Below are 26,226 nucleotides of genomic sequence, written 5' to 3' on the forward strand. Positions count from 1 at the left end.
CATAATCTATTCGCACACGAAAACTTTAGACTAGTGATGCGTGAATCATGAACGAATCGTTCAATACTCGAGAATCACTTTACTGACTCATGAATCATGATTCACAAGCCCAACTGACTCACTGACTCATCCCTGTTGCTGTTAGCAGCAATGTATCTAGCTTATAATTAAAATTGTGGAGAAAAACACAACATCCAGTATCTTAACTAAAGAAATTCTGCTCTTAACTGGAAGAAAAAACCCTAAGTAGAAGCTCACATCAAGAAAATAGCGATTGAAAATGTGACGTCATTCAGGGGCAAAACCGCAAAGGATTCTGGGAACTCGTGGCAAGAGGTACTAGCGCACACAGGCTTTCAATTGAACTCAGTACCAATTCAATTGAAATGGTCCTGTACCCATCCGTGGGTAAACTGTACCTGGGCTTGTTGCAGTGACCTGAAGTTACTAAACTTCACGAGTGTATGCACTCACTCCAAGAACCGTATAATTATAAATATGAGCGTGGTGAAAGTTGGGCAGCACGCTAACGTATTTTGTCCACTCTGTGTGCTCGTAAGGGTCTGACCCTTTCACTCCTTTGATTTTTTCCTCGTGTCTTTTCTTTGCCTTTTCGTCGAGTCTGTCTTTGTACGGACCGGCATTGTTCTCCTTCGTTTTGTACATAACTTTTTGGGGGGCAAAGAAAAAGCAAGAAGGTTTTGGAACCGGAGAATGAACGTTTTGCAGTGCCGCAAATGCTTGCATTTGATGCTGTACTTTATGGGCTCAAAATGTGGTCATAAATATTTTGTACTTGTAAATCAGTTTTGTATGTGTAAAAAAGATTTGTGTGTGGACTTAGCCAAAAAAAACCCTGCAAGTTACAAGTACGAATTTTGACCCTATTTTTCTTCCTTTCATCTGATTGGTCAATGTCATGTCAATCACAAATGTAACAATCCAATCAGAGAACAGATGGGTTTGGCTGACGAGGGGCGCTTTTTTGAACTGCAGGTCTTTGAAGGGAATAAATGCCCTTTTACATGCCAACCCAGCGTTTTCCTTCATCACCACGAAGGAAAACAGTCTGTGGTCGTCCGAGTTTGGTGATTTTTGTGTCACAGGTCTACGTGTTTAATACAGGGACTTCCACAGCCTTTTCAACAGCGCTGCGGACGCAGGGGGGCAGTGTTTTGGAAATGACAGTCTTCATTACAAAGCTTTCTTCATTATGAATTATCATACACGTTTTTATTGAACATTTGAAGAACTAGCAAGAAAAACAGAAACTCTTGTAGAGGACATAAAGTCAGAGATAGAAAAGACAAGGAGCAGGTGCATCTAGTACAGGTAGAGCTGCTGCAAAAACCCACAGAGCCCAGCAGCCAGCGCAACAAATTCTGGATCCTTTGCTTTTAGTTAGCAGTTAGATACTTTTTTGACAAGTTGTCTGTATTCTTAAATAAATTTCTAAACAGCCCTCACCACTCCGCAGTCTGCCCCCCAGCCCACTGATAGCAACCATCATAATGCCCCGCCCAGCTTGCAGCACCTTTCGCCAACACAGCTTTGCGATCTCCCCAGCCTGCAGAGTCTGATGTCGATGTCTTCCCTATAAAGGGTATGCTTTTAAAATAGTTTTAAAGCTGCATCACAATGTCATTGTGCTCTTATCTTCAGAACACCAGTTTATACTCCTGAATGTCATCTTTTTGTGATTTATTTTTTCTGTAGATTCCAGAGACTCTGTGAGGCCACTATTACAAGGCAAGTTTGAAAATCTTGGAATTTCACAGTTTACATGGTATAAATGGTAAATGGCCTGTATTTGTATAGCACTTACTAGTCTCTAAGGACCCCAAAGCGCTTTACACATTCAGTCATCCACCCATTCACACACACATTCACACACTGGTGATGGCAAGCTACATATACAAATATCAAATATATGTGACAGGAAAAAACTAGTAAACACTTTTAGCAGTTACAACAACTTATACTTGAATGCAGAATGTTACACCATCACTTATGGATATATTAGTTTTTCGCCTCTCACTGCTTAAACCATTAATCTTTCTAGAATTGTTCTTTGAAACAGATGTGACCTCACAAAAGATGTTAACGATGCTGTCAGACCTGACGAGAGCAGTTAACGAACTCCGTGAGGAGGTCAGAACCAACTGCCATCCCTGCTGCAATGAATTGGTAGATGCTGGGGTACTGCCTCTGGATTTGCCCTTGCACAACATGGAGGAGCTAAACAATGCAGAGGCAGCTCTTCAATCACAAGAGGCAAATAAGGCAATGGTAAGTATATAAAGGTTATGTTCACTTTGTAACTATTGTAGTGTAATAGCTGTCAGATGTGATTAAAATACATAACAACGGCCTGTTGATTAAACACACAAGCACTTGCGTACACATTTAAGACATGAGACACACTAATTCCATCTCTTAAAATGTGTCTATAGGTGAGACGCTTTGCCTTGATTGGAGGGTCCGACGCACCGCCAAATGAGCTGGCCTCGGTACTCAGCTGGGCAGGGAAAAAAACCAAGGACCAGACAGAGCAAAAAAGGGCATTTAAAGAGACAGCGCTGTGCAGATGCATATTTGGTAAGTTTTACAGTTTATTGTAATAGGGATTAATTGATCTGCTGGGTGCTCTTCACATTTCCTATGTCTGGTTTTTGCTATATTACTTTGTCTTTCTTAATAACAAGACTTTCATGTCCGGTTAATCTGGAGATGGAGTCTTTGGTCTTTGGCTTGTTTTGTCCTCGGGTTGTACAGTTTGTACAGCCCGAGGACCTCATGTTGTCTTTTTTTTAAAGGATACACGGCACACCATGCTAAGACATATCACATTTTCAGCTCATAGCTCTTTGGGAATCAAATGCGGCAGTTTGTTGATTTCCCCTTGGTGACTTTCATGTTTATCAGCCTAGGAGTTTACATACTTTCTCCCTGCTGGAGAGAATTAAGAAGAGCTTATTCATGTGCTCTAATTCACTTTTTTTGTCTTTTTTGTGTGTGTGTCTTTTTTTGTCCTGATCTGTTGGATGTTGAAAGTAATAAGAACTTAAGCAGAACTGCAGCTCTGAACGTCTGATAGATACACAAACATCTCTCTTCAAAGAAAAACATTCAATTATATTCACTTCAGTTCATTTTTATTTATACAGCACCAAATCACAAACACAGTCACCTGAGAAACATTGTAAAGTAAAGACTTTGTGATAATACAAATTATTACAGTAACACTGAAGACTTCCAGGAGACTGAGTACAAGATTGCTTTGTTTCATTACAAGAACGTTTATTTCTCAGTTGCTTTGATTAGATCAGACCGAGTTTAGAAAGAGGCGAAAACTTCACTGATAATGGAACCCTGTGTTTTTCTACACTGACCATCACTGGTAATATTTTCACCGGCAGAGTCTTGGTGCCAATGTATGGAAAAAGCTTCTCAGTGAAAGTGTGTTTGAAGGTGTGTATGTGTGAGTTGGTGTCCAGATCAAAAAACGAGAGCTTCCTCCTGTCCCAGTCCAGCTGAACTCGGAGTCTTTGGAGCTTCTTCACTGAGAGAACTTTATCTGGAAGCGGTGGAGCGGATGCTGTGTATTTTCCATCCTGGTGACAGAGTTCCCAGTATCCAGTGTGTATATGTCCCTTTCTTTGAACAGACTCCTTTAGTACACCGAGACACCAGACTCCATCATTTCTAACCTCAACATCCCAGCTGTTAATCCCCGAGTCGAAGCCCTCAGAGCCCAGGATGACAAAATAGTTTTCTATCCTCTCTGGGTTGTCAGGAAGCTGCTTTCTCAGTCCCACACTCACACTGGTCAGATCTTCAGACAGGATGAGTTGTGGATGAGCTGAGTTTGGATCCAGAATCACCGGAGTGTAGGAGACCATCTCCCCCATTCTGTTCCAGATGTTGTAGGTCAGGTTGCCCAGGTGTTTGGCCACATCTATCAGAGCTCCAGAGACCAGCTGTGGATCCTCCAGCAGGGGGCGCTGCTGGATTCTTTTCAGTGCAGCATTGTAGTTGTGCAGAAATGAGACATCTTCAGCTCTCAGTTCCTCCTCTGTGGCTCTGATTGTTTCTGAAAGAGTTTCTATCTCTCTGCTCAGGGCCCCAATCTTTTCCTTTATTATCTTGCACTTCTGCTTCTTCTCGGCCCTCAGAGCAGCCAGCCTGGCCTCCTCTTCCTTTTTTAGAAACGTGTGAAGTTTCTTAAACTGCTTTTTAATCTGCCATTCTGTGTAAAAAGCCTGGATCTTACTTTGGAGTGCTGTCTGACTGTAATTTTCTTTAACCTGTTCAAATAGTTCCAGTTTCTTCTGTAAGGGCTTCAATAATTCCTGGAGCTCCTTCCTGTAATCCTGTGCTGCTTCATCAATGGGTCTGAATCCGTGACTGTTGTGCACTTTTGAATCTCGACAGATGAGACATGCTGGCTGTTGATCGTGCAGGCAGAAGAGTTTGAGTTTCTCAGAGTGCAGACTGCAGAGAGACTCCGACTGTGAAGGTTTTTGAACTCTCTTCATTAAGAAGGCCTCACAGAGGTTCTTTAACACCAAGTTACAGGGCGGATCGTTCAGTAAAGGAATCGTCTTGCATATTGGGCAGGATTTTATTTTTATCTCTCTCCACCACAGCTGCAGACAGTCTTTACAAAAGCTGTGGCTGCATGAGAGGACGACAGGGTCTCTATAGATGTCGTAGCAGATAGGACAGGAGAGATCTTTTTCAGTCATTTTGCCTACAAAAAAAAAGAAAGAAAAAAGAACTCAGTTTAAATGTGAATCCCAAAAGTTGGCAGGACTTAAAAAATCTCCTGCCCTCAGGCAGCATTGCATTAAAAACAGGAACAATTGTGTCGTGGAGATCACTGCATGGACTCAGGAATACTCCCAGAAATCATTGTCTGCGAGCACAGTTTGCTGTGCCATCTGCAAACGCAAGTTCAAGTTCAGTCAAAGCAGCCATAACTGATTATGATTCAGAAAAGCACTGCATCTTCTGGACTGACAAGGAGAGAGACCATCCAGCTTGTAATCAATGCTTTCTGAATCTATGGGGGTGCATTAGTGCCTATGGACTTGCAAATCTGGAAAGGCCCCATCTGCAGAAAGGCATATCGAACAAATGCTCCCATCCAGATGATGTATTCAATGCAACGCACAATTAGATCTGCCTCAAATTAATTTACTGATGTTAGTAAGATCCTGCTTAAAAATGTCCTATTCCTTCAGCAGAGACTCTTTATCACACAGCATACTGGAATCAGTGAAGATGTGCTACTTCCCAACAACTTTAAACCACTTTGGTGATCTAACCAGGCAAATCGAATACATTTTTATCCCAGATAGTGAAAGCCCTTGGTCCTCTTTCAGTGTATGTTAAATCCTCTATCAGGAATTTAAGTTTCACTTTTGACTCGACTCTCACATTGGATGGGCACGTGAAAAGTCTTGTTTTTATCATTTAAGAAATGTGGCTAAGTTAAGCCCTATTTTATCTCGCCCTGAACTAGAGATAGCTATACATGCATTTATTTCCTCATGCTTGGACTATTGTAACTCTTTGTTTATGTGTCTAAGCAAAGGTTCTCTCGTCTGCAGGTTGTGCAAAACGCTGCAGCTATAGGCTGTTGACAAAATCCTCCAAGTACTCACATGTGACACCATTGCTATTTCAACTACACTGGCTTCCTGTTGAATTTAGAGTCCATTTTAAGATGCTGGTCTTGACATTTAGAGCCTTGCATGGACTGGCGCCGCCCTACATCTACGATCTGCTACAGCCCTATGTCCCTAGCAGGTCCCTGAGGTCATCTGATCAGGGCTTACTTGCTATAAAACAGACTAATATGAGAACTAAGGGTGACAGAGCTTTTGCCACCTTTGGCCCCGAGACTGTGGAATTTCTCCCTCATACATTAAGAACTGTGGACTCAGTAGTTGTTTTTTAAAAAAACAACTCAAAACTCACCTTTTTAAAACTGTTTTTGGTTAAATTGTCTGTTTTACCTTTTTATTATTTGTTATCTTATGTGCAGCACTTTGTGATTCTGAAAGGTGCTATATAAATAAAATTTTATCTATTTATTATTTATTTATAAATCGAGAACAGCCATCAACACTAAAATCTCTGGCTCAGTAGAGCCGGCTAACCCATTAATCTTGCTTCATAGTTAACCTAAGCACACCAGACACAGGATGGTACTGAGTAAAGAGACAGTACTGTAGACCATTTCACTCAGTGTCCATGAATTAAAGTAGATGCACAAAAGAGAAATATTTATTTAATGAAAACATAAAACTTTTAACTGCAGCACACAAATCTGCAAAAAAGTTCAAGTCAAGTAATTTCTTTTTTTAATCAAAGGTAAAAGTTAAATATTTAGAACTACAGTGACAGCGATCTATTCAGAGTGTTTAGATTTGCATTGTATAATGAGGAAGCTTCCTGAAACTTACTTCCTGATTAGCAGGTTCAGATGTACCCCAGCCTTCCTCCGTTTCAGTGTTCCCGGCTTTCTTCCCCCAGCAGCTGTAATTCCTCTGGCTGTGTCTGCTGCTGATGGTCAGTTTTAATGCATTGGTGACAAAATGAAGCTGTCATGTGATTTATGTCCACATCGAAAGAGGAAGACAAATAGCAAGTAACATTTCCCTATATGTGTACATTTTTGCCATTCAAAGATGTTCCACTTCAGCAATTCATTCTGAACAAACATTGTGATTGAAAAGACCCATTTTCATGTGTTATTAAGGATTTTACTACAGATTCTAACATATCATATAAAATGAGAGCTTCCCTGATTCTGTTGTTGCCTCTAACAGCCTGTGAGGAAGCTCCCATGTAAGGGAGGTTATTTTTTTGCCAAAATCTAACCGATGTGATGCCGGTGGTTACTTATGGGTGAAAGTTGAGTAATAATGACTCAGACGTGCAGTCCACTAATCACTTCCTTTGACAGACTCCCAGCTCTCCCCACAACATCAAAGCACACTCTATATAAAGGCAAGAAAGTGAACACTGATGTGGCTTCAGAGGATTTAGATGATGACAGTCTAGCAGAAAGAGCACTCAGAGGTGTACTGTGATTCAGGTTTAAGATAAACAAGTTTTCTTTGTGTGAGCTGGTTCAACAAAACCTAAAATCTTGATTAGAAACAACACACAAAGAAGGGTGTTTGAAACATCAGTGGACTCTTCTTCTACACATAACTGAACATATGTACCAGAGCACCAGAGAACCACCTACTTCAGTCACAAATATTACCAAGTGAATGGGACAATACTGATCTGTGAAGATTATGAAAAATATAATAGCAAAAGTAGATAAAATAATTAAGCTCAAAACCTAATAATTTTTACAGCTTTTTTTTTTACTTCAGGGATAAAAATAAAAACAAATTAATTGCAGTTTAAATTAATTTCATGTTTTGGAGGTAATTTGTGAATGAGGTTTTCCAGACTATTAAATTACTTGAGCCCACTAGTATTACAAAAAACACTTCTGTCCCCTTTCAAATGTCATATGTAGAATTGAGCTGGACAAACTTCTTTATGAATCATCTGTCAGTCTGAACACAGCCAATTTCTAATTGAATTTTCTAATTGCAAGTTAAAAGTGTTCTTTCCTTTAATTCCCATATTTATTACATCTGTGCAGTCTGATAATGTGCTGACTCTGGATTAACCCTTTCATGCATAATGGTCACCACAGTTACAGCTATTCAAATGCTGTTTTCTTGTATTTGTGTCAGTGTTGATGGTATAGTTGCACATAAACCACTACATTGGACACTGATGTGTCACACCATGCCCTGCCACCAGTGGGTGGCAAACATGTACTTTTCAAAAGACTCTTTGAAAAGTACATTTTTAAAAAATGAAGTTCACAAATCTTTTTTTCTTGCCTAAAGATGAATAAAAATACTTAACATTCCTGCCTGAGGTTGTCATAATTCATGCAGTAAAGGGTTAAGGGTGTTTTCACACCTGCAGTGTTTAGTCGGTTTAAATTGAACTCTGATTTGTTTTCCCCCTTGGTGTGGTTTGTTTGTGCAGTGTGAACACAGTAATCACACTCAGGTACGGACCAAAACAACAGGAGATGAAACATGTGGATAAAGGGTCCACATGCTGTTCCACTCTCACAGTCACTGGTAATATCATCTGTGGTTCTTTCTTTGTGCAAATACATGAAAACAGTTTTTCGATGATCGCGTGTTTTGATCTTCAGGTGTAGATGAATAGAGTTTGGATGAAGAATCACAGGAGTGCAGGAGCCCACCTCCTTCATGTTGTTCCAGATGTTTTAGCTCAGATTGCCCAAGTATGTCATGTCAAGCTATGTAGCAGGCAGGACCCAAACTGAGGACTCAAAAACATGAGGGGTGAAGCATTTTATATGTAAACTTGTTTACTTTAAATAAAGTTAAAAAAATAAAAAAAAATAAAAGCAGTTTTATTAAACTTACAAACTTAATACAAAAATAAAGCAAGTCCTGGGGAAACAGGTGGGGAAGGAGAGACAGGTGAAGACAATCTAAGTAACAAGACAAGGCGATGCACTGTCAAACTAAAACAGGAAACATACAAAAAAATAAAAGTAAGTAACCAGGGAAGCCCAGAAACATTCACTTTCATAGATTTAATTACTTAAACTTGCAAAATACTGAGATAAATTATCATATTCAAATAAATTAAAGGACTGTTGGAGGCAAAATGTGAATGTGTTTTTTGTTTGTTTGTTGTTTTCAAACATGAAATATTAAAATATTGGAACCACTTCAGTGGTTTAGTAAAAATCTATTTAAATACTTACCAGTTTGATAAAACCACAAAAAACTTGTTTTTCCCCTTTGCTATATAATTTTGGTGTCACATTTGACACTTAAGTGAACAAAAATGAATATAAAGAAGATTTAACAGTTTTACAACAAATTCAGCAGGAGAAAACTCCTTTTATGAATCAGCGTGCCGGCCTGGTCACAGTCAGCAACGCTCAGAGACTGATCCATCGTGACTGACATGAAGTTAAATGAACATAAAACTGTGAGTTTTGCATTTAAACCAGACACTGTTCCAGTGATTTTGGCTTAAACTTTAAGTTTTAAAAAAGTAACATTTAACAACATAATATTTTAGACCAAGGTGAAAGAACTGCTTTTTAAAATTTTAATAGTATTTGGTCAGAACATATTTATATTTTTGTGTAAAGATACTGAGATATGAGTTTTGTCCCCAGTACACCACACATATACTGGTAGTGCAACATTTGAACAACGACCCTGAACAGGAACACAGACCAGGACACGTTAATCACAGCAGGAGTCTCAGTGGTGGCGTTCTGTTCATAGCTAAACTTTTACACACAAACACTGGAAACCATGTAAAAAAAATGCCATAAAGATTTTAATGTCACTTATTCACTTTAATGTTGCAGCTAGATATTATTTTTATTATTAATATACTGCAGGGTATTGGAATATAGCATAATATTTATTATGCCTTTGCAATTTAAAATTTCTAGCATAATAAAGCTAAAAATAAATGGAATATATATATTTCCATCTACAAGTGGAGTGAAGTAACAAAGTTGCATAACAGAGATATTTCTGTGCTTTACTATTAATTCTGAAGTATGCAGATAAGTTATATTCCACCATTGTTCCTGTCATTGTTCGTATCCGATGGTGATGGGTACAATGGGAGTATCCATCACCAATGCCATGCATTTCCTTGTTGGACACACCTGTTACTGGCTATCTGTGGACGTGATTCTGATACTCTGACACCCACATTTCTTTCATATGATAGAAATGTTTGATTACAAGTCTATGATTATTTCTAAGCAGACTTCTTCGACCAGCATCTGTTTGCATACAGAGCTAACAGATCAACTGAAGATGCCATTGCTACAACGCTCCACACCACCATCTCTCACCTGGAAGTGCAGGGCCGTTACGCCAGGCTGCTCTTTGTTGACTTTAGCTCTGCTTTCAATACGATACTCCCGGACAGACTAATAGATAAACTGCTGGAAATTGGACTTCCTTCCACCACCTGCCGCTGGATCAGAGACTTCCTCTCAGACCGTGTACAGAGAGTTAGAGTGGGGCCTCATCTTTCCTCAGCCCTCAGCCTCAACACCGGCTCTCCACAAGGCTGTGTACTGAGTCCCCTACTGTACACTCTGTACACACATGACTGTGTTAGTTCCCACCCAGACAACACAGTCATCAAGTTTGCAGATGATACCACTGTGGTGGGGCTCATCTCAGGGGGAGATGAGACTGCATACAGAGCTGAAGTTCAGAGGCTGTCAGATTGGTGTGCAGACAACAACCTGGACCTCAATACCACCAAAACAAAAGAACTGGTAGTTGACTTCAGAAGGAGGAAGTCCGAGCTGCAGCCTGTCAGCATCAACGGGGAGTGCGTGGAAAGGGTCTCCAGTTTCAAGTTTCTGGGTGTGCACATAGACACAGACCTCCAATGGAGCTCTAACACCTCTGCGGTCTTAAAGAAGGCCCAACAGCGTCTCCACTTTCTGAGAATCCTCAGAAAAATAGACCTGAAGAAGGAGCTGCTGACAGTCTTCTACCGCTGCTCCATTGAAAGTGTGCTGACATATTGCATCGGTGTGTGGTTCTCCAGCTGCACCACAGCACACAGAAAGGCACTCCAGAGGGTCATCAACATGGCCCAAAAAATCATTGGACATCCTCTTCCCTCCCTGAAGGACCTGTACAGCACTCGCTGTCTCAAGAGGGCACGCAGCATCCTACGGGACTGCACACACCCAGGACACCGGGTGTTTAAGCTGCTGCCGTCTGGCAGGAGGTTCAGGCTGCTGAGGTCCCGAACAAATAGACTCAAGGACAGCTTTTACAACAGGGCAACAGCCCTGATCAATGCAAATAGCTGACCTGACTGGATACCTCCCTGGACTTTTTAGGGGGAGGTAACAATGTTTAAAACGATAACAATAATATTTATATTTATAACAAGGTGCAATAATAATTAATGTGCAATAATAACAGTGTGCAATACACATACACTTATTCTTCTTTTTTATACTAAGTTAATATACTGTGTTGTGTTGTTTGTTACGTTGTGATGTGTCATATCGTGTCGTGTTGTGTTATATGTAGTGCCGACGTAGGACAGTTTTTCCAATTTCATTGTACTACTGTACTATGTATGACTGTGCAATGACAATAAAGAGTTATCTTATCTTATCTTATCTTATCTTATCTAAACATGCTTAACTACACTGGATATGGACCATATACTCTTTAGATGCCTTTAAACGTGGCTGCTCTTCTAGTGTTACACAGATGGCTGATGGTAGTATGGTCAGCGGAAGAGTCTTGGTCTCAATGTAAGGAAACAACTTCTCAGTGATAGTGAGTTTGAAGGTGTGTATGAGTGTGTTGGTATCAATATCAAAGAATGAGAGCTTCCCTTTGTCGCAGTGCAGGCGAACTCTGATCCTCTGGAGCGTCTTCACTGCGAGGACTTTGCGTGAAAGTGTTGGAGCAACTGCTGTGTATTTCCCATCGTGGCGACTTAATTCCCAGAATCCAGTCTTTAATTGTCCCTTTCTCTTAATTGACTCCTGTAGCACACCGAGACACCAGACTCCATCATTTCTAACCTCAACGTCCCAGCTGTGACTCCCCGAGTCGTAGCCCTCAGAGCCCATGATGATCGAATAGCTGTCAAACCTTTCTGGGTTTTCAGGAAGCTTCTGTTTGCTTCCTTGTCTCACACTAGTAAGATCTGAAGAGATGATGAGGTGTCCTTCAGCGGTGTTTGGATTCAGAATCACAGGAGTGTAGGAAACTGTCTCCTTCATTTTGTTCCAGATGTTGTAGGCCAGGTTGCCCAGGTGTTTGGCCACATCGATCAGAGCTCCAGAGACCACCTCAGGATCCTCCAGCAGGGGTCGCTGCTGGACTCTTTCTGCTGCAGCCTTGTAGTTATAGAGAAACAAAGAGTCATCAGCTCTCAGTTCCTCCTGTGTGGCACTGATGGTTTCAGAAAGAGCTGCTATCTTTTTGGTCAGAGCCTCAATCTTCTCCTGCATCATCCGACTCTTCTGCTGCTCTTCTGTCTTCAGAGCGGTGATCCTTGCTTCTTCCTCCTCAAACAGAAAGTGATGAAGCTTCTTAAACTGCTCCTTAATCTGGCTCTCTATGTACCGAGTCTGCACTACGTTGTGTTCTACAGTGAGGTCACTGTTCGCTTTCACGTATTCAAAGAGCTTCAGTTTATCTTGTAAACACTTGAGAAACACCTGGAGCTTCACTCTTTGATCCTGTGCAGCTTCTTCAATGGGTCTGAATCTGTGGTTGTTGTGTGCTTTTGAGTCTCGACATACGAGACACACGGGCTCCTCGTGGTCCAAACAGAAGAGTTTGAGTTTCTCAGCGTGCAGATTGCAGAGAGCCTCAGATGCTGCTAGTGGTGTCTCTGCTCTCTCAGCTCTCTCCTCTACAGCAGTCTTACACAGGTTCCTTAGCACTAAACTCACAGGTGGGTCAGTTGATGAGGGTATCTTCATGCAGAGTGGGCAGGTTTGGGTGTCCTTCTCCTTCCACCACAACTGCAGACATTCTTTGCAGAAGCTGTGGCTGCATGAGAGGATGACCGGATCTCTGAAGATTTCATGGCAGATCGAACAGGTGAGTTCCTTTTCAGACTCAGATTGTGCAGCCAGTTTGCCCTGGAATGGAAGCAAAACGGCAGATGGCTGTAAAAAAGAAATACTGCGCTTCACATTTGGGTTTTTTTTTAAATTCCCTTCCATGGCAATGAACTAGCAGCAGGTTTAGCAGCACTCCAGTGTCCCCGGTGATCTTTCTGCTGTAGTTGGAAAACTCACGTCTCCTCCGGTTACTCGTCCTAAGCAAACTGAACAGAAATCAAGTCCAACTTTGACTTATGAGGTATGTTATCTGATGCCTATATGGTCAAAGAACGAGGAAAATACATTTCACAAGGTTGCTTGTCTCATGCAGAGAATTCCCCACATTACTGGGTTATCTTCATCTGACGATTGCTACAGAGCCAGCCTTTGTTTCAAACTGATCAACATTTTTGATATAGGCAGGTATATTGAAAGAGAGCATGCACAGTGAGCTAATTATTTGTTTGCACTGTTATATGTCAGGTTTCCTCCTGAGTACTCCGGCTCTCTCCTCCTCACTGATGTTCTTCTTGGTTTAACTGGTGATTCTAAACAGGTTGTAGGTGTGGATGTGAGACTGTGTGTTTATATCAGCAGTGATGGTTCCTGCCCCTCCACAATCCCAACTCAGATATAAGATGATGTTACATTTCCCTTTGTGTTTGCTTTATTCTCTCCACTCTTTGGTCCACCTGGGAAAACGCTCTTCCTCTTTCAGATCTTCAGCATCCCCAGTTGCCTGCCTCTTTTTTTTTTCCCGAGGCCCTGGTATTATTAATTATTTTTCATTAATTTTCACAAGTAGACCACAATAGCAATGCAAAGGTAAGTGTTTGGGGTGATAAAAATAAAAATATCTATGCTCCTTAGGATATATCGGAAGTCCACTTGGTCTAATAGCTTTCACTGAGAAACAAGATCTCACCACTCAGTTATTTTGGAACTCCTGTCTTCATATCTAAATGAATACGTCCCCAACTATAATTTCAATGGTCACTGGGATGGAAAAAAAAAAGCATGAGTTAAAAGGTTAGACCAAAGATTATAAGAAGGAAAAACATGACTGAACCACAGTTCACACACCAAAGATAATCTCTTTCGTAACATAGCTACAGTCAGACACGGCTGCACAATCATGTGGTGTGGATGTTTTTCTGTGGGATTTTTGATTTCTATCAGAAAGATCCTAACTAATCCTAAATCAAATCTAAGGACTCTGCTCTCCAAGGTTCCAAGTGTTTCTCAAGCACCTGCTCATTTATCTCTAGAGCCGCATGAGGTCAGAATTCTGAACTGAAGCCAAAAGATTAGAAAGCCCCGGATAAAGTGGCTGCAGCTTTCTGCTGGGTACCAAGAATCCACAGATTATTGTAGAACTTACACTGGAGTCACCTGAAGAGTTCTCTCTGCTTTGTGGAAACCCAAAGTCTCATTGTAGATTCCTTAACTGGTTTATTGGCTGAACTTTGAATATCAGCTGTCAGTATTTATTTTAGCCCAACGTGAGTTTTGGGCCTCCACCTGCCCCCTGCATGTGCAGACTTTTGTTTTTCAAATTTAGTAATCTGGCACCAAATCAGTGTGAAAACACCAGCATGGAGAAATAGAATAGACGAGTCTAAACCAGCACCCGGAGTTTATTAATCAACATTTATGACAATCACGGATCAAACGTAACGTCGGCCCTTGTAAACCCTGAACTTTAATCAAACTCGTACATACACGCAGTATCAAAACAACACAGAGCTCCTTTTTCACAAAACAAAATCTGAGCAAATGTTTCAGTGCAGCAAATAAATACACCAAAAATGAATCATTGGCATTAAAACAGTTGCTATTTGCCCAAAACAAACAGACTGTTGTCATGTTACTGGGCAGTGAGTGGGTGCAGTTTACAGACACAAACACAGGATGTGTTTTTCATTTTTAATGTAACTGCATGTTTCCCAACATCTACTGAAAGCAAACATGGTTGTTCACAGGTGCCGATAAAATTATTTCATGTTACAACGAGAAATCATCAATGAACAGAAAACAAAACTTTGATTTCATGTCCCAATTCCATCATACACGGTTTCTGAGCTGAGTCTGAGTTTGTAGTGAAGTCACACCAGCAAAGTGACTGAATCAGTGTTCAAAGTGTCGCTGTGGTTGAATCTGGCTGCAGTTTGACAAAAACCTTTGAACAAAAAGAACAACTTCATTCATAAACCGAGTGCAGTTTCTCAGACACTCGTACCTGCTAATTAGTGCTTAGTACAGGCAGATATTAGTATTTCATTCACCAACGCTGAAGCACACTTGCTCCTTGCTCCACAAGGCACCAACAGCACAAACACAGTCGAAAGGTCCGGTTCAGACTCAGTTAGCCGAGGTGACGCCTGTAACTCTACCCGCCTGAGAGTGAAAGCAGCAACAGCATCAAACTTTAAGCCAAATAAAAATTAAACAGACGAGTCATTAAAAATACAAACACCTTATGAAGGAGGAAACTAGTTAGCCAAAACCATGGATGCACTTGTCTGTAAGCATTTTTATTTGTGCTGTAAAGCTGGACATTTTAACATGGGAGCCTATGGGGACTGACTCATTACAGCCAGACTCTAGTGGACATTAGAGGAACTGTTACAGAACGAGTGTGTAGAGTGGATTTGAGACACTGTCTTATAAACATGCATGTAGTCGTCCTTTCATCTGCGAAGATGTTCAGATTGACTCCACTCATACGTCAATATGGTAAATATAAAGGACATAAAGATGGAAAATAAAACAGCTGGTTTTAATTTACTTTTTAAATATAACTAATTAACCATTTGACACTTTTTTGCCTGTTGGTACCTTAATATTCACCAAACAGACATCAGAGTTCATATTTTAATGTTAATTACAAATTTGATCTAAATAAATAACCTTGATGACATGCAGAAATACGAGTAAAGCAGGCATTCATTTGGTGAATTATATGAAAGTGGAAAACACGAGCTCACTGCAGCTTTAACTTGGTCCAAAACAAGAAGAAGAAGAAGAAGAAGAAGAAAGGCCCTTTACATTTCAGACTCCGCTCCTCTGTGATATTTAAATCTACAACCAAAACCATCATAAATATTTGGATCCATTATTATGTGTGTTCTTCCTGGGACCAGTCTCCAACCCTCCACCAAAGCTTAATGATGATTATCTGTTTCTGCTCTCCAAACATGCCAAACTCGAGCGACTCAGTTGTCAACACATTCACTGCAGTCTTCGTTTCCTGCTCGGTAGTTGTTATTATCTGATGTTTGACAAACGCAGCTTCTCGCCAGAAAAACTTTCCAGTTTCTGATCAAAATCTCAAGTAGTGTTCTGCAACACAATGAGGTTGAACTGGTTTTTACTTTAGATGACTTTAGGTAAACGAGAACTGAAGAGCAGACTGTAAAAGGCAAACACTGTTAAACTGGTGAGAAACTAAAGGTTTCTAAGCTCTTAAAAACAGCTTTTTCTTTCTCCTCTGCCACGACAGATGCCACTTTTAACAAAAAGGCAATTAGGGAAACGTGCACGTGGGCGAGAATGATCAAATAAAAGAGGTTTTTCCTTCAGCGCGACAGCTGGTGCTTTAAAATAAAACCTGGAGCTGCAAGAACAACAAAGCATCAAAAAATAAACTTTCCCAGAGTGGCTTACAGGAAGTAACCACAGGTGGAGGTTACAGGTGGAGGTGAGGCTTCAGAGTAAGCCACGTGTCGACATCCCACACGTCTGTCATGTTGTATGTTGCAGTGCTATTGTTTGCATGTGACGCTGTACCGTGCGCACGTTCTGCGTGTGCCGTTTTGATCTGTTTGAGGACCACAGGAGGTCTGAAAGTCTTTTACCCTCCTTCAGTTTTTGTTTGTTCCCTCTGAGGATAAAAAGAAGACGAGTTTATTCCTCCCTTGAGTGCAAACACGGGTGCGTTTTATTTGAGAATCAGCGTCGCCTCAGAGCCGTCCTTCCTCTTCAGGTACAGCCCGTTGGTGAGGTGGTGCTCTCTTCTCAAGAAGGCGTAGAAATAATCTGACACCAGCAGGATCTGAAGGGGACATATATTTATATCAGGACACCGAGACTGCACTATCGGGGGGGATTCTTCTTACAGACTGCCTCTTGTAAATAAGATTTTCTTTACTGCCACTTTGAAAGAAGACGTGATATTGAAACAACAAAAAAAAAATCCCAAATCTAAAAATGGATGAAACTTCATTTAACAGCGTTATTGCATTTATCTTTAACTAAATAAATAAACAGCATTAACTCTGCCCCCCTGGCTCACATGCACACCATCCTACCTGCGCCACGTTGAAGAGCAGAGTTATGGCGTAGTAGAAGTTGGAGTTGGCGCTGCCGGCGTAGATCCAGAGGTGCCAGAGAACCGGGAACAGAGCCGAACAGGCCAGCAAGACACAGGACACCAGGAAGATGTTCCTCAGGACTGAACAGGAACAAAGACATATAATTACTGATAAATCAAATCAAAAACATGAATTAATGAAGCTTTAAGATGCTACAAGAGAAAAATCAGGACTTTCATTTGAGGACAGTTTGGAGCTGATGAAAAATCTCTGACCAATCAGTGTTAAAGATCTTTTTAATTTCATCCTGTATTATTATTTCATATTTATTCTACAGTGTTTCAGAGACTTTGTTTCTATGTTTTTTTACTCTCACTGATCGGCAGTGTTTCTGACCCCAGACAACATAAATTTAAGGTAAATATTCAAAACATTTTTTTTATGTGATGATACTTTAACCAGGATCTGTAAGAGCACAGACTCTGAGTGGAAATGTTGTCAGGTCCCCCCCCCCCCACTCACATCTGTGCAGGTGACTCCAGACAGGAAGGAAGGCCAGATAGAGTGCAACGTCTCCCACAGTGGGGTACGACTTAAAGATGGAGATCACAGCTAACTGCATGAAGATCAGGAAGACGGGATGCTCCCTGCAGCACACACACAAACACAGATGATACATCATGTTGTGGTTTTACTCAGGTTTAGGTTATTAAACAGGAAAAAAAAAAAAACTGTGTCAACTTGGAAGGACCTTTAACGTGAGAATGAGGTGCTGGACTTACTTTAGTTTGATGGACAGAGGGATGGTGTAGAAGAAAACATTAATCTGGAAGACGCAGAGGAAGAAGAGGCGGAAATGTTCAAACATCTCGGCAAAGAAATACCAGAAGAGGCCGATGTTCGGAGTGAGGTCAGGAACCGAGAGACTGGAGGGAGAGAAAACAGTCCCATTAGAGATGCAGACACACTTACAGAGTTTATTCTGTCTTCAAACATCACACGCACTCATTGGAACTGAACAGTGAAAATAAATAAGCTTCACAGCGCCCTCTGGTGGAGTAATTATGCAATAAAAAAGTTGGACGTTTTGCGCAAATATGGACAGTTTCTTCCTCCTGCTGATGCAACACCATGAGATATTTTCTCTTATGCATGGCAGCTCAGAGGTGCTGACAGAGGTGTGTGTCTGATGCAACGCTGATGTGTAAGCAGTGCAGTTCATTACATCGCATTGCTAACAGTGATTATCCTGTGCTGCCTCCTGCAGTCTATCCAGGCAGCTGGAGAGGGTTTATCTAGTAAATTAAGCTAGATATACTTTAGAAGAGTGGTTCCTAAAGTGTGGGCTGGGTACCCCTTGTGGGCCACTAAGGTCCTGCAGCTGGACCACAGTAACAGAAATTCAGTTTGTATGTACAAGTATGCATGTCATCTACATATTTATAAAAAGATATTTATATAAAAGGGGAATCAAGTGGTTAGTTTGTGATATTACTCGTTACTCTGACCTAAATGTATTGCTGAAGTGTGTGACAGGTGAGTCACACACTGTCCTTAACACTTTGCACATGACTGTGTAGCATTAACAATTTAAAGCCAACAGCCTGTGTGCTTTATGTTTTTGGAGAAAATTTTTACGTAAACATGACTTTCTCTAACAATTTGTTTAGAGTGAAGATTTAAGATGAGCTCTGTGGGCGTTTGTAAGTGGGCCGCGGCACTCTTGTGTTTCTGCATGGCTGCTCTAGAGTATATCTGGGGTTTTCCACGGTTGCCATTTCTAATTTACTGTAGAAAAGATAATAACCTCATTCATCTAAATTTTTTCTGACAAAAGCCAAAAATCCTCAAATCAACAAACCAATGAACTGATCAAATCTTAAAACCTCACATGAGAATTTACTTCAACACAACAGAGACATCGGTGCTTTTATTTTATGCCAATTCATGGCTTCCAGCTCCTCTCCTGCTCTCTTGGGTGGTTCTAACTGCTGCTTTAGGTCAAGGTGCTCGACTTTGAGGAGCAGCTTGGATTTTGTCGACTCTCGGATGGCTTTAAGAGCTGGTGAGGTTTGGATTTTAGCACAGTCTACGACTGGCTGTCTGAGACATGAATAATCCCGAGTGAGGCCAAATTCACTCATTTTTATCTTTCTTGTCTTCAGCACTTTTGCCACAAACTCGGGAACGCGTGCCTGAGAGAAACTACATGAAGACAAAGCTCCTCAGCCCCGCCGTTTCTTTTCTTTACTCACATGAAGCCGTAGACGGAGGGCAGGTAGTCCCAGGAGCCGAGCAGGAAAAAGGAGAGACAGATGAGGACAAACAAGCTGCCGAGGTACATGAAGAGATACTGCACGATGAACCACCAGAAGCTGACCCGACGGAAATTCACTGGGATGTACTGACGCTGGAAGAGCAGAGACAGGGAGGTGGATAAATCCCAGCAATGATGCTCGAAGGAACGGAAACAAACAAGCAAAGGAAAAGACAAAAGAAAAGTGAGAGCAGAGAGAAAATAAAACATTTAAAACAATGAAATATCTGCTTCCATTCATAGATGACAAACCTGCATAAAATACAGCATGGCAGGAGCGCACAGGGTGATGGGATAGATGGACTGATAAGTGGCCAAGCAGAGGAATATGGCACTCAGTAAGACATTTCCTGAAAAAACAAAGAAGGCAAATTTTTTAGAACCTGATAAAACCACAGCAAACTTCTAAAAAAACGACATTTAAATAAAAGCAAAGTGATTCACGTTCCTCTGATGTAATTAAAAAAAAAGCTTCAGCAGAGCCAACGAATGGGATCAGCAGGAAACAGTCACTTCCTGCTCGGACACAAACACGAGACGAAGATCTGAAGTGTACCTTTTATTGTGGAGAGGAAGAAGAGGGCGAGCACGGCGTTGTTCAGGCCACAAGTCGACTTGGCGACACAGGATAAGATGGTGAACGGGTTCAGCAGGTAACTGTGCGAAAAGAAGCAAAGAACAATTATTAGTAACTAAATAAGTAAATAAACTGAAAACAAACAGGAGAATTTTCAGGAGATACAGTGCGTTGTCCGTTTTCCCTGGATTTTCTCAAATTTAACCTCAGAGCGGAGAAGGTGAAGCGTTCTCCTCCACAAGGTGATACTGAAATTTTATCAATCGTCTGGATGAAGCTTTTCCTCACAGCTATTTACAACATTCACAACTTGAGAGGCTAAAACGTGATTCTTATCAACTGGAAATGATCATTATTTTATAATCTAGTCATTGTTACGTCCCTCTGCAGCCCCTAATCTCCTCAGTGTGTTCAGCTGGTGCTAACTGACCACACTTAGTCAGGTGTGGATGAAAGCATACCTGCAGCAGGCTTTTAGTGAGGCTCACTAGTCTTTGCCTGGGTGGTAGCAGCCACTTTAGCCAAGATAAACCTCTTTCTCACTGACATTCTGGTGTTCGTCTCCTTATTTATGTTTTGGCTTTTGAGTTGGGACATAAGTGGAGGCTCATCCGGGATCGTTTGGACATTTTTGTGGAGACTGAATTTTTGTGTTTTGTGGGTGAGTGATGGTGTTCACTGTAATTGAGCAAGTTTATATGAATTCATTTTAGACCCCGAATTCAATTCAGTTTTATTTATACAGCATCGAATCACAACAACAGTCGCCTCAAGAATAAATAATAAACTTCGCAGCTGGAAGAGCCCGAGTGGTGACACCTTTGTTATTCTGGGTAAGAAGATGAAATTTAAGAAGCTGAATCTGGCAGGAGAGAATTTCTATAGGTGCGACTTGTGTGCAGTATGAGTGATGGTACTTACAACATGGCTACTTTCAGAGGGACGTAGTACATTTCTTTGGGGCTTCTGATGAGCTCCAGAGAGTCCATGGGGTATCGGTCGGCCTCCAAAGCAAACTTCTGCTTTCTGAACTGAAATGGCATCAAAGACAAATATATGAAAAAGAAACAGATGCAGACACACAGAGCCCCAAACACAAAGGTCTCACACAGAACACGTGAGCTGAAGTTACTCCTGTTCATTATTAGAGACGGGGTTTGGGAGTTTAGGCCAACCCTACTTCTCTACACATAAGTATTTAAACTGTGTATTTTGATGTGTTCTCACCACTTGTTTGTTGTACTCCTTCACTGCCATGTAAAGAGCCACAGCGGTGATCACGTCGGCCAGCTGAGGAGACAGAAACGGTAAAATGAAGTATGCCTGATTTAACATTTGCTGCATTTCCACTTCAAGGTCATCTCACTCTGATGTCTGCTATTTTCAAGAAGCTCTGAGGGAAATCTGTTCTGACCCTTGTGCCTGGTCCTCTGTGATAAGAGCTGGGTGTCCTCCACTGTGCCCTCCACCCCAAAATCTCTATTTTATGGAAAGTAGCGAGGAGGTTAATGTGGTGAACACGGCTCATGATAAGTGAAGATCGTATTAGTGTGGCCATGAAGCTCTTGTTTTCTTGGTGAGAGTGGAGACACTCTACTTCAGGGCTGAATCTGGTCTCTCAGATGTTACTGGGAATCACATTAAACCTTTGCATTAACGATGAATCCTGGTTTATGAATTCATGTATAATGCTGTGGGCATCGAACATCGAGCACGCTCCTGGTGTCTCTGCTGATGCCTTTGGACTTTAAAACTGTGGATTGACACTGAAACCTGCCGTTCAGGTTCTGGGTTGTGCTCAGAGAACCAGCTCTCATCAACATCAGCCTCAAAAAGGTTTGAGGTTTGTGTGTGGCTTTACAATCAATTTGATCACACTTCAGAGTTTAATCTCCTTCTTCTTTAGGGGTTGTCACAATCATCTGCCTCCATGTCACTCGATCACTAACATCCTCCCTCACTACATCTCTGAATCTTCTCTGTGTCCTTCCTCTTTTCCTCCCACCTGGCAGCTCTTGGCCAAGACCCATATTCCCTATCCATCCTCTGCACAAGTCCGCTCCACCTCAGCCATCCCTCTCCAGTAATGAGACTGCCCCCAAAGAAAAAAATGCTTCAAAATGATGTTTTGTATTCAGACTCACCATAAATGTGATCTCTGCGTAGTCCACCAAAAAGTGAAACATGTAGATGATGAGAGGAGTCTGAAAGGATCAGAGCAGAAGGAGAATTCAACATGAACATCTAAACATCAACATGCCTCATTTGTGGATTTCAGACACATTAAATAATTTTCTGCTGACTCAGATCTCAGTTGTAGAAATACACCACCTATGAGGTGCAAGCATGTCATGGAAAAATCAAGAACCAGGAACAAATGAAACATCCCAGCACGTCTATATAATTAAATAAGACATTTATTGTCCGTTTTCCACCAACACGGCACCTGGAAATGCATGGAACTGGTTTTAGACTGAGCACCAGCACTTTGTTGGTGTGAATGTGACATTCGAGAGGTGGTTTACAGATGCTACTCATCCTTTGAGTCTACAAACAGGCAGCTGATTGATTCTTGTGATCTTGATATAATACATTTTGTGTTTGTTGATTATCTGTGAACAAAGTTTGATGTGCTCACCCTACCCTGCTCTGGATGTTTTAGAGTATCTATTTAATCTCTTAGAAACCTTTGGTCCAGCCATGGCCCGACTCTAAGGAGGCCCCTCCTCACTCAGAAGATCTGACTCTGACACTCTCACTTTGTTCTGATGATGAAGTTCTTGCTATTACACAGCTGCTTAGTAAGCAAAGTTTTCACCTGGGTGTTATCTGAATGCTGCTTCAGTGGAAATCTGACCTTTTGTTGAAAGAAGTTTCTAGAAATGTTGCCTGTGTCTCTAATCCCCTCCACTGTGATGGTTCACCAAGAAATAAGGAGAATCTAGAATGTTTCATCTTTGTTTTCCAGACCATCTCCTTCATATTTTCCGATTATTTTCAGGTTAATGTACAAATATACATTCAGTGTTCACTCAGACTTTGTAAAAGGTGTTTGTGTTAGAGAGAGATTCACCTCGTGGAAAACATCTCCAGAATATGGTGAAACCCCCAAATCAAGCAGAGCCAAACCTTCAACAACTGCAAAGAAACAGCAAACAGAGAAACAGTTTTATTAAAACTGCTATATTACAATAAAAATCACAACCACAATTATTTTGGTCACTGTGGAAAATGTTTATTTTTGCATTTATGGAACTTCAACTTGGTGAATTTGGTCTGAAATTTCGAGAGTGAAGTGACATTGTAAACTAATTTTTCTCTATTCCACTATCGTTAGAAGCCAAAATCATAAATTCTGTTAAAATCTCCAACTTTTAATATTTTTTATTAGCACTGGGCTGTTGTCTTTGAATGCCTCCTCTTGACAGTAACAGTTCCAGAGCTTCCAGTTACAACTGAGTAATGAAAAATGCACAAAGTGTTTCTGTGCGAGTCTCACAGCACGTTGGTCATGTTTTGTGTTTTACAGAAAAACCTCAGATTGACTGCAAACCTGCACCTCAGGCTCCTGTCAGGTACCGTGTCATAATATGCTAAATGGAAACTTAAACACAGTCCACTAATATTTCACAAATTCATCTAAAACAAAATCTTTGTCTGTGGTAACTAATGGAAAGCTGATACAAATTTGTCAAATAATAAAGTCAAATCAGTGAGTGCCTCCCACTGTGAACCAGTAGATTTTTTTTGTACATTAATTATTCTCAGATATTTACTGGCCATCGAAGCACATGGGGCAGGGGTATGTGCATTTTCTCCATCACTTTTGAGCCCTCATAAATCAATGATTACAGAAGAGGTAGTCAGTTGCTAAGGGGCAATTAAACAAATATTCATGGGGGTGTACATATTTCAGTCTGTTTGTATACTTTTGTCCAAATTAGGGTGTCTGCACGGTGGTGCAATTGTTAGCACCATCACCTCACAGCAAGCAGGTCCTGAAGGCAGGGGGACATGTGCCTGTTAGGCTAAGTAGTGATTTTAAATTGGCTGTAGCTGTGGAAATTAATTTTTAAACACTTGCTGATGTAACATTATACACACACTATACACGTCAGCCAGATGTTTTACAGGTGTAACGTCTACTTTACTATGCGCAAATAACCCCGTGGAAACGAATGTGGCTCATAGGAGGGGGGGTCATTTACAGGGGGTCCACAAATACTAGAGACTGTGCAGATCTTTGTTCAGCCGCTGGCAGAGACTCTGGTCGTCATTATTATTGGTGGTCGATGGATGTTTGACAGAGAAACAACCACTGAGCTCCATTCATTGGAAATAGCAAAGAAACACTTGTTTAAATCTTCCCCTACAGAAAGTAAAACGTGTCCGTTGTTAGCTTAATGTCAGTAAAACATCACCGAACTTTCTGAATTTGAGTCTCAGCTGCTGATTTTTGCAGCTGAACCGGTTTGACCGAGTTACCGGATAACAGCGCGGATGAGAGAGAGGTGAGGGGACCCGGACGTGAACGGAACGCAGCGGCTCTAAACCGCTGAACCCGCGCTTACCTCTCTTCCAGGCGGTTATCGGCGACACCACCTCCACCCTCTCTGCAATCAGCTCCGCCAAACTGGACCGGAACAAAGCGGCACGGATCGTAACGGCCACAATCAACAGCAGAGTCAAGGGAGCCGCCATCTTGACAAGGAAGCGCTGTCCGCCCTGCGAGGTGCACGACGGGAAATCAAGTCTCCAAACGTGAAGGAAGGTGGGAGGGAACCAAAAGTCCAGATAGATAGATAGATAATTTTTGGTGCATGTGATATCTTTTTACACGCTTGCTTGATGTCAACTGATGATTCATTTTACATTTGAAACACACTCTCACAAACAGAGTAAGCACACAAAGCGGAACATTTATTGTCCTATAGTTGTTTTCATCCGGAGGCTATTTGAATGGGATCAAAACAAAAAGCCGTACACAGTGAACCACTGCGCTTCCGCTAACCCTGCGTTTGTTTTATCAAAACAAAATTGACTCGGTTTAAAAATATAAATTTACTTTTTTCCTGATCAAGTTGGGATCATTAAAATAGGTTCACACAAATAATACAATAACAAGCATAAAATGCCGTCTGAAAATTAATCAACTGACATTTTAGATTTTTTTAAATTATTGCTTGTGTTTTTGATGCGTACATATCTTTATTCTTTAGATCAGGGGTCTTAAAGCTGTAGGCCACTGCTGGCATTGTCATCTTATTGGAGAGCACTTTAGTGTTCTAGGAGTACAAAAACAAACAAACAAGAAAACACACAAATATCTTAGAAAATGTAGTGTTTAGTTTGTTTTTGAATTTCAAATATTGTATAACAAGATAAAATTGTAAAGGTGAACGCATTTCTTCCCTCACTATTAACTAACTGAAGCCTTTCATTGAACTGCCAAATAAACAAATTGGTACTCTCTTTCTGGCCAGACACGTGGCAGCATTTCTGTTATATTTATTTAACAACATAAAAATGCAGAAATAAGTGATTTTTGACTGCTAGTGAAAACTGTTTTCTTTACAAATAACTCTCACTGAACTAACACAGCCAATCCCTCAACATGTTTGTACTCTCTGCTCATATTGCTTTCATATAAAATCATTTTTTGCTTTTTAAGGAACTTATTTTAACATTGCACTTATTGCACCCTAACAATAAATAAATAAATAAATAAATAAATAAATAACTTCAAGGGTCAAATTGTACTATATTTCTTCATGTCAATATACACGCCCCAAGTAGGGGTGACGTGGGCTGCAAGTGGCCCCCGGCCTGCGAGTTTGAGGCCCCTGTTTTAAATTAACAGTTATACAGAGATATGAGCTCTTTTAAGATGCAATGAATTGAAGTAGGGCCGATTTCAACATTATTATATTTAACCCAAACAAAATAAAACCCAGGTATGAGAAAAATATTTTAGTTTGGTGCATTGGTGCACATGTTTTGTAAGGATGAAAAACGCAACACTTCATGCCTACATGACATGAAGAGTTGAGTTTGTATTTTAATACTTCGTCTAAATTTCCCCCTTACAAATACACTCACATTATAGTAAAAGTAACCAAGAAACTAAGAAAAACTGAACTGAAATAAGAAAACCTAATCTGAGAGTGAATCAAAATGAAACTTAATTGAAGCTAAAAATACTAAATGAAATAGAAATAAAGCTTAATGAAAAAAGGTCATTACGTCACATAATATCACTGGATATTTGCAGATATGTACCGTTCGGTCAGCTCTCTGGTGCTTTTAAACTGAA

At 40.9% G+C, this 26,226-nt stretch overlaps 3 protein-coding genes across 3 annotated transcripts; all 3 read right to left on the bottom strand.

Moving 5' to 3' along the window:
• Positions 1-3,320: 3,320 nt before the first annotated feature.
• LOC147331348 (zinc-binding protein A33-like) lies at positions 3,321-6,542 on the bottom strand. The gene is made up of 2 exons (XM_086294322.1): positions 6,474-6,542; positions 3,321-4,753 (listed from the first exon to the last, which is right to left on the bottom strand). Exon 2 carries the CDS (start codon positions 4,746-4,748, stop codon positions 3,321-3,323), a length of 1,428 nt encoding a protein of 475 aa, XP_086150448.1. The 5' UTR covers positions 4,749-4,753; positions 6,474-6,542.
• Positions 6,543-11,278: 4,736 nt separating this feature from the next.
• LOC147331349 (E3 ubiquitin-protein ligase TRIM35-like) lies at positions 11,279-12,826 on the bottom strand. Its single transcript, XM_086294323.1, has one exon. The coding sequence runs from the start codon at positions 12,824-12,826 to the stop codon at positions 11,279-11,281; it is 1,548 nt and encodes a 515-aa protein (XP_086150449.1).
• Positions 12,827-14,325: 1,499 nt separating this feature from the next.
• LOC147331350 (GPI-anchor transamidase component PIGU-like) lies at positions 14,326-24,737 on the bottom strand. The gene is made up of 12 exons (XM_086293634.1): positions 24,485-24,737; positions 22,987-23,051; positions 22,058-22,117; positions 21,141-21,203; positions 20,835-20,944; positions 19,893-19,993; positions 19,589-19,686; positions 19,275-19,429; positions 17,802-17,945; positions 17,542-17,666; positions 17,017-17,159; positions 14,326-16,760 (listed from the first exon to the last, which is right to left on the bottom strand). The coding sequence occupies exons 1-12, from the start codon at positions 24,612-24,614 to the stop codon at positions 16,647-16,649; spliced, it is 1,308 nt and encodes a 435-aa protein (XP_086149760.1). The 5' UTR covers positions 24,615-24,737; the 3' UTR covers positions 14,326-16,646.
• Positions 24,738-26,226: the final 1,489 nt, after the last annotated feature.

This window comes from Aulonocara sp. 'chitande type north' Nkhata Bay, linkage group LG5 (genome assembly GCF_057382095.1).
Source record: "Aulonocara sp. 'chitande type north' Nkhata Bay isolate Kocher_YH1m ecotype deep benthic linkage group LG5, A_spYH_male_GT1.1, whole genome shotgun sequence".
NCBI classification, from domain to species: Eukaryota; Metazoa; Chordata; class Actinopteri; order Cichliformes; family Cichlidae; genus Aulonocara; species Aulonocara sp. 'chitande type north' Nkhata Bay.